General features: G+C 42.8%; 1 protein-coding gene across 1 annotated transcript in view; it reads right to left on the reverse strand.

Moving 5' to 3' along the window:
- The window catches only part of LOC116818087 (putative N-acetylated-alpha-linked acidic dipeptidase), a 60,451-nt gene that overhangs the window by 7,842 nt on the left and 38,335 nt on the right, over nt 1-14,274 (reverse strand). Inside the window, exons 9-13 of the mRNA XM_032768739.2 lie at nt 13,925-14,010; nt 12,445-12,564; nt 10,763-10,845; nt 8,402-8,465; nt 7,749-7,816 (exon numbers count right to left, since the gene is read on the reverse strand). Coding sequence (XP_032624630.1) covers nt 7,749-7,816; nt 8,402-8,465; nt 10,763-10,845; nt 12,445-12,564; nt 13,925-14,010 — 421 coding nt within the window. The remainder of the gene's footprint in view (nt 1-7,748; nt 7,817-8,401; nt 8,466-10,762; nt 10,846-12,444; nt 12,565-13,924; nt 14,011-14,274) is intronic.

Consider the following 14,274-nt stretch of genomic DNA (forward strand, 5'->3'; position numbering starts at 1 on the left):
CAAAAACTAAGCCACTGACTCAGGTACCAAGGGCAAATCACTCAGCCTTTCTGTGCTACATTCTACTAATTCGAAAAAAGGGTGTAATGATAGTTACCTATCTCACAACAGTGCAGTGAGTCTTAATTATTGTTTGTGCTGTGGTTTGTGGTGCTCAGATGAAAGGTGCTACAGACAAACATGAATAATAATAAAATAATAAAGCTCATGTCATGCCTCTATTTTCAGTGTCCTCTGATTTACTCGGCAGTTTTAAAAGCTATAGGTATATTTTTTTTGGAAAGATTGCTACGTTTTTATTTCTTTGTTTAAGGAATTACTCAACAATAACAACCCAGCACAGAAAAGGTATTTGCATTTACCTCTTTAGGTCAGGATCAAGATTCTTAAAGAAGTAATGTTGTGAAAGCATTTTGTCATGTATTGGCCCAGGATAGGGATGGTGTAAGTCTAGTATTGCTCAGACATTAGCAACCAATAGGCCTAATCCTGTGTAATTTGCAAGTGGTATTCAGTTTGAGTATGGGTTGTGGAATCAAGTTCATTGTTAGGTAATTGGGCCAACAGTTTCAAAAGTGTTCTGGTTTTTCAATCTGAGATGCCTTTGGTCTGATTTGTAGAGGCACTGAATGTGCCACAAGTACTCCTGTTCTTTTTACGGATACAGACTAACACGGCTGTTACTCTGAAACCTGAATGCATACAGCAGAGGTCGGCAACCTTTCAGCAGTGGTGTGCCGTGTCTTCATGTATACGCTCTAATTTAAGGCTTTGCGTGCCGGTAATACATTTGAACCTTTTTTAGAAGGTCTCTCTATAAGTCTATAATATATAACCAAACTACTGCTATACGTAAAGTAAATAAGGTTTTCAAAATGTTTCAGAAGCTTTATTTAAAATTAAATTAAAATTCAGATCTTATTAGTTTAGTGTGATCCTTGCCCTGGCTTTTCCTTGCTGAGTTTTCCAATGTCTGGTGGCACATATTTAGATACTTTAAGCTGCACACAGGCTTCTGAGTTATAAGTTGATAATCAGCTGGCAGAAGATCAGCGGCTGGAACCCCAGATCGGCGGCTGAGGTGAGTGGAGCTGGCGGCTGGTAGGGCTGAGCAGGGGTGGAAGCCTGGACCCTGTCTGGCAGGGGGCCTGCACTGGAACTCCAACTGGAAGCAAGGTGAGTAGGGCTGCAGGGATCCTGGCTGGCAAGGGGCCAGCAGCCAGAACTCCAGAGTGACCACCAGAGTGCTGGGGTTTCCACCACCGGCTCCTGCAAGCTGGGGTCTCAGCCCGCTGCCAGCCTGGGATTCCTTCCACCAGGCCAGCAGTGGGTACTGAGTGGGGCTGCGGAGGGGGAGGGGACCCCGGCTGGCAAGGGGCCAGCAGCAGGAACCCCAGAACGGCGACGGGCTGAGCAGCTCAGCCCGTCGCCGCTCTGAGGTTTCCACCACCAGCTCCTTGCCAGCTGGGGTCTTAGTCCGCTGCCAGCCTAGGGTTCCATGCCCCGGGCCAGCAGCTGGCACTGAGTGGGACCGGCGGCAGGACCCCGGCTGGCAGGAGCCAGCGGTGGAAACCCTAGAGCAGGGGTGGGCTGAGCTGCTCTGGGGTTTTGGCTGCTGGCTCCTTGCCAGCTGGGGTCTCAGCCCGCCCCCGCTCTGGGGTTTTGGCTGCTGGCTCCTTTCCAGCTGGGGTCTCAGCCCACCCCCTCTCTGGGGTTTTAGCTGCTGGCTCCTTGCCAACTGAGGTCTCAGCTCGCCCCTGCTCTGGGGTTTTGGCTGCTGGCTCCTTGCCAGCTGGGGTCTGAGTCCGCTGACAGCCTGGGGTTCCTTCCCCCAGGCCAGCAGTGGGTACTGAGTGGGACTGGGTGCGACCCCGGCTGGTAAGGGGCCAGCAGCGGGAACCCCAGAGCAGCGGTGGGCTGAACAGCTCAGCCCGCCCTGCGTGCCATGAAAAATCAGCTCAAGTGCCACCTTTGGCACGCGTGCCGTAGGTTGCCGATCCCTGGCACACAGTTTCCACTGGCTTTAGTGGAAGCTGTGGGTGACCCAAATCAATGGAATTTAGACCAGAACTATCTCAAGTTGAGTACCAGAAAACTGTGGCAGCCAATGTAAGCAGGCTCTTTTGAAAATTTGGTCCACTGGCTGTCAGTCGTCAGCAGTGACTATGTTGATTTGTGATGACATACACAAACCTCACACTGGCCTGGAAAGGGTTAATGAACTGCTGTGGGCTCAGTCAACCCTGCCCTGCTACACCTTGGGGGGAAAGGCTAACAGAAGAGAACCCAACCTAGTTGGAAACTGGATGGGAGGGAGAGCAGACTTCCTGCTCCCACTCTGTGAGAGAGGCATGGCTGAGGCCAGGGACTGGGAGGAGTGGCAGATACGCTGGAGGGTAGGGATAGGATACAGAGGGACCTAGACAAATTAGAGGATTGGGCCAAAAGAAATCTAATGAGGTTCAACAAGGACAACTGCAGAGTCCTGCACTTAGGAAGGGAGAATTCCATGCACTGCTACAGACTAGGGACCGAGTGGGTAGGCAGCAGTTCTGCAGGAAAGGACCTACGGTGCATGAGAAGCTGGATATGAGTCAACAGTTTGCCCTTGTTACCAAGAAGGCTAACAGCATTTTGGGTTGTATAATAGGGGTATTGCCAGCAGATCGAGGGATGTGATCATTCCCTTCTATTTGGCATTGGTGAGGCCTCATCTGGAGTACTGTGTCCAGTTTTGGGCCCCACACTACATGAAGGATGTGGAAAAAAATTGGAGATCCAGTGGAGGGCAACAAAATTGATTAGGGGGCTGGAGCACATGATTTATGAGAGAGGCTGAGGGAACTGGGATTATTAGTCTGCAGAAGAGAGAATGAGGGGGATTTGATAGCTGTTTTCAACTACCTGAAAGGGGTTCAAAGTGGATGATCTAGACTTTTCTCAGTGGTAGCAGATGACAGAACAAGGAGTAATGGTCTCAGTTGCAGTGAGGGAGGTTTAGGTTAGATATTAGGAAAAACTTTTCACTAGGAGGGTGTGAAGCACTGGGATTGGTTACCTAGGAGGTGATGGAATTCCTTCTTTAGAGATTTTAAAGTCAGGCTTGACAAAGCCCTGGCTGGGATGATTTAGTTGGCATTGGTCCTGCGTTGAGCAGGGGTGGACTAGATACCTCCTGAGGCCCTTCCAACCCTGATATTTCTATGATTCTTGATTGACCAGAGACGTTGTGCCTGCACGAAGGAAAGTAGCTCTGATGTGAGACTATTATTTTGATTTACTACCAGTGACTTGTTGAGTAAGACTGCTGCAGGGGGTATGAGGGGGTAACAACCAAATAAAACCCTGGATCTTTGCATCCAACTGGAGACATAGCTGTAAATTGTTGCGAGACCAGGAGCAACCTGGTCACAAGCTGATTTTCACCTTGCACTACCTGCCAAAATGTGGCATATTAAATTAGAGATTCTTGGTCTAAAAGGACAGATGGATATTTTACATGTAGAAGTCCAACCAAGTATTCCTAAATGGACATCTTGAGTTACAGAACAATAGAAAATACCAGACTAAGAATCAATGTGGACCAGACTGTAATAGCCTTATTTGTGATGAGTAGCATCTTACAGTACAAGTCATTGGGACTACTAAGGGATTAAAGTCACCGTTCTTATTTTTGTACAAATCTAAATAAATATATGTAAGAACATAAACATAAAAATGACCATACTGGGTCAGACTAAGGATTCATCTAGCCTAGTATCCTGTCTTCTGACACTGACCAGTGAGAGATGCTTCAGAGGGAATGAACAGAACAGGGCAATTCTGAGTGATCCATCCCCTGTTGTCTAGTCCCAGCTTCTGCCAGTAAGAGGTTTAGGACACCTGGAGCGTGGGATTGCACCCCTGACCATCTTGGTTAATAGCCATTGATGGACCCATCCCCCATAAACTTACCTAATTCTTTTTTGAACTTAGTTTTACTTTTGGCCTTCACAATATCACCAGGCAATGAATTCTACAAGATGACTCTGTGATGTGTGAAGAAATACTTCCTTTTGTCTGTTTTAAGCCTGCTGCCTATTAATTTCATTGGGTGACTCCTGCTTCTTGTGTTATGTGAAGGGATAAATAACACTTCCCTATTCACTTTCTCCATATCCTTCATGATTTTATAGACCTCTATCCTATCCCCCCTCAGTTGTCTCTTTTCCAGTCTGAATAGTGCCAGTCTTTTTACTCTCTCCTTGTTTGGAAGTTATTCCATATCCTTGATCATTTCTGTTGTCTTTCTCCATATCTTTTCCAATTCTACTATATCTTTTTTGAGGTGCAGCACCCACATCTGCACACAGTATTCAAGATGTGGGCATACAATGGACTAATATAGTGGCATTATGATATTTTCTGTTTTATTATCTATTCTTTTCCTAACGTTTCCTAACACTCTGTTAGCTTTTTTGACTTCCGCTGCACAAAAAGAGATGTTTTCAGAGAAGTAGCCACAATGACTCCTAGATCTCTTTCTTAAGAGGTAATAGTTAATTTAGACCCCATATAGTTGGGATTATTTTTTCCCATGTGCATTACTTTGCACTTATCAACATTGGATTTTATCTGCCATTTTGTTGCTCCTTCACCCAATTTAGTGAGATCTCTTTATAAGTCTTTGCAGTCAACTTTGGACTTAAGTATCTTGAATACTTTGTATCACCGACAAACTTTCCCCCTCACTGTTCACTCCCTTTTCCAGATCATTTATGAATATGTTGTACAGCACTGGTTCCAGTACAGATCTTTGGAGGGACCCATTTTTTATGTCTCTCCATTGTGAAAATTGACAATTTACTCCTACTCTTTGTTTCCTATCTTTTAACCAGTTACTCATCCATCAGAAGATGTGCTGAATTTGCTTAAGAGCCTTTGGTGAGGAACCATATCAAAGGCTTGTTGACATACTCAAAAAATTCTAATAGATTGGAGAGGCATGATTTCTCTAAAAAGCTATGTTGAATTTTCCCCAACATATTTTGTTTATCTATGTGTCTAATAATTCTGTTCTTTATTACAGTTTCAACCAATTTTCCTGGTACTGAAGTTAGGCTTACCAGCCTGTAATTGCCAGGATTGCCTCTGGAGCCTTTTTGAAAAATTGGCATTACATTAATAACAGTCATCAGATACAGAGGCTGATTTAAATGATAGGTCACATACCACAGTTAATAATTCTAAAATTTTATATTTGAATTTCTTCAGAACTTTTGGGAGAATACCACTTGGTCCTGATGAATTACTATTGTTTAATTTATCAATTTGTTCTAAAATCTTCTCTACTGACACCTCAATCTGGGATAGAATAAGAGGATCACAGCCTGGTCCTATGAATACATGCTAGGTGAAATTAAAATTGGTATGTTAGAATCACAGAAGTGTAGGACTGGAAAGGACCTCAATAGGTCATCTAGTTCAGTCCCTTGCACTCAAGACAGGACCATGTAATAACTATTCCATGCCTGACAGGTGTTTGTTTAAACTGTCTTCAGAACCTCCAGTGATGTAGATTCCATAGTCTCCCCAGGCAATTTGTTCCAGTACTTAACTACTTTGACAGTGAGGAAAAAAAAAATGTTTGGACTGTGTACCCTACACCTCCCTATTAGCAATTTAAGGCCATTGCTTCTTGTCCTATTCTCAGAGGTTAATGAGAACAATTTGTCAGCCTCCTCCTTGTAACAATCTTTTATGTACTTGAAAACTGTTATCATGTCCCCTCTCAGTCTTCTCCAGATTAAACAAACCCAATTTTTTCAATCTTTCCTCATGAGTCTTGTTTTTGACATTCAGCTTTAATGTTGGCCATATCTGTCACACTGTGTTTAATGTAGCGGGCTGGCATGCTGTGAATGCCTTGAAAACTCTTAGTGCTTAGGGAAAATACCAGAATAGACAGATTTCACAGCAGGCATGGCTGTAAAAGAATTGCAACCTATCTGGCATGGCTATTGGGGGAGGAAGAGGGGAATGTTTAATATATATATTGATCAAAGGTATATATAAAACCTTGATTTACTCATTAGAAGTGAAATTGTCATTATACTGTAGCATGCCACTGAAATTTGAAGTTAAGCAGAATTACTTTGCAGAAGGGAAAACCTGTTCACATTAGCTGTTACTGTTGTAAATTATTCTTATAACTAGATAAGTCATGATCTATGGATTGAAACTCTTCTAATAATATTCACACAAAATACTGTTAACTTGGAATTAAGTGCATTTTTGTTTAATACAGTCACTAAAAGTAAAGGAAATCTCCAGTTCAGCCAACTCTAACATCCACATCAAGCTCAGTTCAAAGGCTTTACCTGCCAAACATCGGAACAGTCAAACACACCCACCTCCACAACAAACTCCCTTTTGCTTTCAACAAATGACCACCCAAATAGTACACACTCAATTCCTCACTCATTCAACAAGTAAACTGTGGGATTTGAATCACATTGTGATAGTGTCTTCCAGGGGGTCTAGTGGCTAGACTACTGGCCTTTCAGTTTGTAAGGTGAGGGGGTAAGGGGACCGGGTCGCAGTCCAGAGCCCTGTGCAGATCAACCCCTAAACAGGGGAGATGGGATCTCCCTCCCAACAGGGAGTCAAGACCCACTTTCCTGGGCTACTTCCTACAAGTCTCTTCAGTTTGGGGCATGGCCCCGCTAGTCCAGTTGCCCCGAGTGCTGGGGCTTATTTGTAGCCTCTCCTTGGCAGGGGAGACCTTACTTGGCGCAAGTGGCTGCGCTGGCTGGCAGGTCACTGATCCATCCCTTCAGGCAGGCAGACAGAGCGATCCTGCCTCCTAGTCAGTCATCCCCCAGTTGAGCCAGGCTCCTTTCTTTTCTCCCCACTCCAGGCGTGCATTGGCTGTAGGTCTAGTGGGGTGGGGCTCACTGAACCCAAAAGTTTTATTAAACCCCTGCTGTGCCAAACACCAGTTTCTCTGCCCCTTCATACACATTTTAAGGAAAAAATCAACATAGCCTTAACTATGGAGTCACTACTGACCCCTTCAGAGTACCAGTATATAAGAAATGTGAATGGGTGACATTAATTAAACTGAATTCTTGATGACCAAATTCTACTTTCATTACATCTGGTCAACCACACTGGTGCTCGTGGTGGCACTGAGGTAAATGAGAGTGGAATTTGATCATTGAGGCCTAACTATCTGATGATGCCCATGACAGATTTAAAAATTTTATTAAAGTAAATGCTTGAAATGAAATATATACAGGTTGAGAGAGAAGGTACTGTACATCTGGGGTCAGGCTTGGGTTATGGGGGGTTACAGATACCATTTGCAAGGATGAAAAGATACATACATATCGCATAACTGGCATATACCCCGATTGCAAGGGTTTTTTAAAGTGTCAGTGAATAAGTGGAATCGGGTTCGCCTCCCATGGAATGAATAAGGGGTCCAAGTCAGTATCGGTGGAGTGGATAGGTACATGAGTAGGGTGTGTCCCTTGGTCCCTCAGCCAAGGAAGTGGGTTATTTCCCTGGTTGGCTGTCTCAATTACTCAGTGTGGTATTGGCGGTGTCCGGTGATGTGTTCGATATAAATGTCTAAGCCCTGACAACCGTGCAGAATTTTGGCCTGAGTCTCTTAGTAATAAGATCAGTTTCACATCCAATACAATAACCAGCTCCTATGGGTAGTTACTGTTGCTACCTTAGTTGATATTTTAGTGTATCTTTACCTCTTTGGTCAAGCTGTACACCAGGCTGTACATCAGAGGAGTACAATCAATTCTCAGAGTGTAGTTTCCTGAAAGACAAGGTAAGTGTTTACAATAGAAAAGCAAGTCTGCTTTGTGTCTTTGTGGAGAGGGGGAGGAATGTCTGTAATAAGAGGAGACACCAGGAGGAAAAAGCAGGATCTTCAAAGTAGTTACGGCTGCCAGCTGTAGGCTGCTCAGTACATTCACCCTGGCTTAGGATTTGGGCTGAATTATGCTTCAGCTAGCACAGCAGTTCAGGAGTCCTGCCTTAGGCCCCTCTGCTGGCTAACCGTAACACAGATAGCCGCACGGGAGGGGAAGCTGACTCTACAGAGCTACAAGGAGAGGTGGATAGTGGGCAGGTCCTGGGTTCTACCCCTATCTTTCCTTCCTCCCCCCAACACCATGTGTCAGATAGTGTAGTTATATGCCCAGCATAGCGTACTCCCTCCCTGAAGCAGGGGGGTAATTGTAACTATGGGTCACCATCTCCTTCCCAAGCTGCTTCTGGGCCAACACAACAATGTGCTTTTCTCAGGGCTCACAGCAAACACAGCACGGAGCCTCAAGTGAAGTTGTCTCAGTTTCATCTACCTCCCATCTGCCACTGCCATAGAAACACAAGTATACACCTTCAACTGAGGAATCAGCATTGATATAGGCCACCCCACGTGCTTGTAATAGTTTGGTATTTTCCTGTGGTGAGGGGAAAAAAAAGAAGTTAGTTAACTTTTCCCTTCAAAGTAACACTGTACATTTTAACTGGAATCTTGCAACTTTCCAAACTACCATAATCCAGCCCATATGGTACTGTTGGAACCACATGTCAGTCTTGACTCCCAAAGCAAGTGGACTGACTGACACACGAAGCAGTTTCTTTCAGAGCAAGGTGAACTGCATACAGGAGTTTTTGAATAAGAATTTAAAGGTGAGATTTGGGGCCCATTCCAGCCAAACACAGGGTTTGGTTTAGTTAAATGGAGCAGATTCTCTGAACTACTATAGATGGCACCTCATGCCTTCTTTACGGTTAGGAATATATGAATGGCCATACTGGATCAAACCACTTAGTTCAATATCTCATCCTCTACATCGACCAGGAACAGCTACTTCAGGGAAAGTGCAAGAAACACTGAAACAGACAGTTACTGGATAACCTGTCACCAAGGGAAATATCCTCCTAATCTCATTAGTCAGAGGTTTGCTTATGCCATAAACCTTGCAGGTATTGATATGCCTTCCAAAATTCTTGCTGCTTTAATATTTACTATTACAGCTCTGCATCTGAATCTGTTAAACTTCTGGCCTCAACAGTTTCATGTCACAATGAGTTCCATAGGCTAACTGTGTGCTAAATGAAAATAAATTATTGTATCAGTTTTGAATTTCCCACCTTTCAATTTCATTGAACGTCCCCTTGTTCTTGTGTTATGAGACAGGGAGAACAGAAGTTACCGATCTCCCTTTTCTAGATCATTCATTATTTTGTGAATGTCTGTTATTTATAATTACTATGTCATCTAAGAGAAAACAAGAAGATTTTGCAGTAAGTAAAATAGTGGATGATAGAACAGCAAGCCAGTCATACTTCACATGCTGAAAAGGAGCCTCAAAGCAAGATTTAGGGGCCTTCTTTGGAATGATTTGAGTTAGAACAGGCTTTAGCTTGACCTTGTGAGTGCTTTTAAAGTCAATGAACCAGTGTCTCCCCCTAAATGGTAGACATGGCACCCTTGATTCTGAATATTTTTAATGAAGATGGATTAATGATACTGGCTATTCACCACCTCAGTACAAATCAGAAAGTACCTAGGGCAGAAGTCACTCTTAATAGGGCAGCAACCAAAACAAAAGAACTGATTCTGATCTCGTTTATTTCATTGTAAATCTCAAGCAGCTCCAAGGGAGTTAACGGCATGACACCTATTTAAAACTGGTCCGAAAGGAGAATCAAGCCAATATCTCCAATTGGCAGGGTCACTACCTGCAAGTATAGGTTGGTATATTCTCAGACACACTTTGTTTTGGGATGTAGCATTGTTACTTTGGTCATACTGTAGGTAGAATATGTGGCCTCTTCAGCTGCAATTCACACTGAGGTTGCTCATTGCTAAAGACGAGAATAATTTACTGTATTCCCAGGAAAGGGTTACTACTAGGGCATTACCAAATTCCATGAAAAATGTGTTATGAACTGTGAAATCTGGTTCCCCTCCCTCCCCCTGGTGAAATCTGATCTTTTGTGTGCTTTTACCCTATACTATACAGATTTCATGAGGGAGACCAGCACTTATCAAATTGGCGGTCCTGACCCTAAAGGGAGTTGCAGGAGCATCACAAGGTTATTTTAGAGGGTTACAGTACTGTCATGCTTATTTCTGTGCTGCCTTCAGAGCTGGATGTCTGGAGAGCAGCAGCTGCTGGCCAGCTCAGCTCTGAAGGTAGCACCCCACTAGTAGCAGCACAGAAGTAAGGGTGGCAATGCCATACAATACCACCCTTACTTCTGCGCTGCTTCTGGTAGCAGCTCTGCCTTCAGAGCTGGGCTCCAGGCCAGCAGCGGTCACTCTCCCACTGCTCAACTCCAAAGGCAATGCCGCTGCCAACACCAGCACAGAAGTAAGGGTAGCAGTATCACAACCCGACCATAATAACCTTGCAACCCCCTCAAACACCCTAGACTTCCTTTTTGGGTCAGGCCCCCTACAATTACAACACTGTGACATTTCAGATTTAAATAGCTGAAATCAAGAAATTTATGATTTTTTAAATCCTATGCATGAAATTGACCAAAATGGACTGTGAATTTGGTAGGGCCTTAGTTATCACATGAATGTTGCGGGACTGTTTTTTGGTATTTAGCAATACAACCTTGGACACTCTCTCACGTGTTGAGTGTATATGAATATACTTTACTGGAGGAGGTTCCAAACAGTGGGGGAAATGATCTACCATTGTACAGAACTCTCTTAGATCACTTATTCTTGATTTACCTCAGCCCACTCTGTAGATCCTAGCAAGCCAAATTCCTCCGCATCCCAGCTTGCAAATATTATTGTTCTTCTGGGCCTCCATCCTACAATAATAGAAGATTTAAAGCACCAGGAGAATTACTCGAGAAATACATTGTGAGTATATATCAAACGGAAACTAAATCATACCATGAGTAACAACAGCTTGGGTCTCAGCTGCAGGAATGATGTGTGGTGCAAAACGCATGCTTGGAGAATCTACCCGCAAAATGTTTTGTAATGTTACTCATAGTTTGCAGTATTATGCCTCATACAGACCTTTGTCTTTCCTCAATACCTGAGGTGACTGACATTTTCCTAAATTCAACATTTCGGCAAACAACCGGGGAAGAATTTTTGCAAAAGTGTTTTGATTGTTTACAACCAGCTCTACTCAATACAGATATTAAATTACTGTCCTTTTAAATTTAAATATACATCTTAATACTTGTTCCATGCCTAGTGCCATAAAGGCGTTCCTTGACCCTCTTCTCAAATACCGAGGAATCCCCTGTGTGGTTTTGATAGATCCACTTCTAACAATGTTCTTTCTTTGCATGTGATTTGAAGCCACAGTAATCTGGAGCGCGGTATATTGCAGTGTGTTTTTATCTGTATCTACTTCATCCAAGCTCTCCTTCATGCCACTGCTATTACTCCCGTTCCTGGTTGGCTTCTCTAAAGGTTGTTTCCTATTATGTTCGGTAACTAGGCAGTGAAGGAAACAAAATTAACCTATAACAAGTTTTAAATGCTGTGGTTGGGCAAAGAAAGCTACTGTAGCACAGTGTGCCAGTTATGTCAGGACCTCTGTCTCCAGGATATCAGACTCAATAAAAGGAGACTCCATTTGTTCTGGCAGCTGACTTTCAATAGTGTTGATGTTCCTCACCATCCTTGAGTATAATTAGGAACCTTGTATTTTTAAACTTGTTCTCCCATTAATTTTCCACAGTGTAGCCTGGGTAGTGTCATATCCAGTGATGGATCACTGGATAATGAGATCAACGCACGAATATCCAAAGCAAGCCAGGCACTTGGCTGTCTGCATGTCAAAGTTTTAAACCACCACAACATCTGGATGTCAACAAAACTGCTTGTGTACAGAGCTGTTGTTCTCTCATCTCTTTTGTATGGGTGCGAAACATGGACACTATACAGGTGTCATTTCAAGCAGCTTGAAGCATTCCACATGCGCTGCCTCCGCAACATCATGAAAATCCGCTGGCAAGACAAAGTGCCCAAACTCGAGGTCCTCGAGACAGCCCAGATGACAAGCATCGAAATGATGACCATGAAGTCACAGCTACGCTGGACTGGTCATGTCAGCCGCATGGATGCCATGAGCGAATTTAGGCACCTACAGGGTTAGGCGGAAGCCAACTAGCAGTTGTGGATTACAATGGTGCCTAAAAATGGGACTTAGATGCCTATATACCTTCATGGATCGCACCTTTGGATACCATAATTATAGGGATTTTGAAATATCTACAATAGATAACTGAAGAGTTGATAGCAAATTCCAAATATGAAGGACTAAGGCCTTGATTTAGCAGAGCACTTAAGCCTGTACTTAACTTAAATCAACTGAGACCAGAAATTTGACCCTTAGTTTAAGAAAAATCTGTAAATAGTTTTGTTTGCTTTATTCTTCAGTCACATACCTTCCTTCTTCAATTTCCCATAACTTCTCACAATCTCATGAACCACAGCTGCCCCGCTCTGAGGATCAATTCCACCAAAGACCCAGGAGTCACGGTGGCCTCCCAGGATGACGTATCTGTCTGGAGAAATTAATGAGGGGGGTTTATCTGGAGGATCTCTTTCCTGCAGTAATAGTGTCAATGGAGAGTCACTATGTTTTCTGTGTAGGTTTGCAGGCAACGAATACATCACTTTAACAGTTTACTTCACATGTGGCAGAATGGCAAGAGCCACTGTAAATCTCTTTAGAAAAATATTACAGGGAAGTTTATTGCTGAACTGCAGCTGGTTTGTGGCTTATTTATATTAGCATCTGTGGAAGTTTTAAACTTAGCAGTACTTTAACCCCAAAAGATGTTTATAACAGACACCATAACAATAACTAGTTCCAACTGCCGTCTAAATTTTTAAAGTTGTTGCAATTTCTAACATGCATCATTTTCCAAAATATTCATCATCTGGGCTTTTCGTTTTCTATGCTGTGTCTTTGCCTGAAGTTTAATCAAGCCACATGAACAAGCAAACCAAAAACTGTACGAACCACCAAATCTAAAATAAAACTGCACACATTTAAAACCTGTATCAAAACCAATACCCTTCTGGGGTTCTATTTATCCTCATTATTCTGTTTCAAATCCCTCCTTAAAACTTTCCTTCGCTATGACAGACACTCCATCATACATCTTATTGTTGTGCATTTGATGATCAAAATTGGCCCAGTATTTACATTTTTACATTATGAGTGTTCTTAACTCAACAAGTTTTAAAGACACTCAAGTAGTATTTTCTTGCCCTAGGTGAGAGGTACATTACAATAACGGTTAACCAAGTCACAGTGGAAGATGAGTTGACATGATATAGTATCAAAGAAAGAATAAATCCAACTGTCTTCCTTGATGTTGTTACAATTGTGATTCAGCCCAGAAATGGCTGTATTGTGGTTGCAGATGACGTGATCTTACCACCCTATAAACATCTGAAAATGAGATCCAGGGCTTTCAGATCACATTGGATAAAAGATGCTGTAATATAGCACACATAAGCCATTAAGGGCTGAAGCCATTTCATTGGCAAGAACATGAATGTCTTTTCAAACTCGTAAAGATCTAAACTTCCATTTATTATTAAATCCCCACAACTCTCTTATTAAAAAAAATCCATTAGAGAATGTACCTGCAATATTGCTTGCCCGGACGCCAATGTTTATGTCTAGGTTATGCTTCCCTTTGAAAACCAGTTTTTATAGTGAAAGTGCTGATGTAACCTAAACTGTATGAGTGCTGCTGCAGGAAATCCCCAATGTGTACAAACAGACGTGCTCACCAAGTAGAATATAGAGAGAACCCTCTTCCATGTCCTCTCTTTTTAATTACTGTGTTTAATTAGGTGTAGCTACAGTTCACTGAACCCACTGATCATTCATAAGATAAATGGCTTTACCTGGTTCTGTTGCTCCTCTGATGGTACCGATCACGTTGTAAATTCTTGTCACTTTATTGCTACTGTGAATGTGCATTTTGACTTTTCTAATGCATTGGAAAGCAAATGTAAAGAGAGAACTCATCAGATTACTTAATAAAACATTATATGCTTTAAAAGTGTATAATATATATATTGTTCATAGTATGTCATAGTGAGAGCCTAAGGGCAGAATTTTGCTCTCACTTAAACAAATGTAAATCTGGAAAAAGTCCACTGAAGTTGCTCCAGCTTTATATTACTGAAATTGAGGACACAATTTGGCATTGAAAAGTCACCTAATCACATTGTTGGTGCATGATTAATACTGG

Source organism: Chelonoidis abingdonii, chromosome 1, assembly GCF_003597395.2.
Source record: "Chelonoidis abingdonii isolate Lonesome George chromosome 1, CheloAbing_2.0, whole genome shotgun sequence".
NCBI lineage: Eukaryota > Metazoa > Chordata > Testudines > Testudinidae > Chelonoidis > Chelonoidis abingdonii.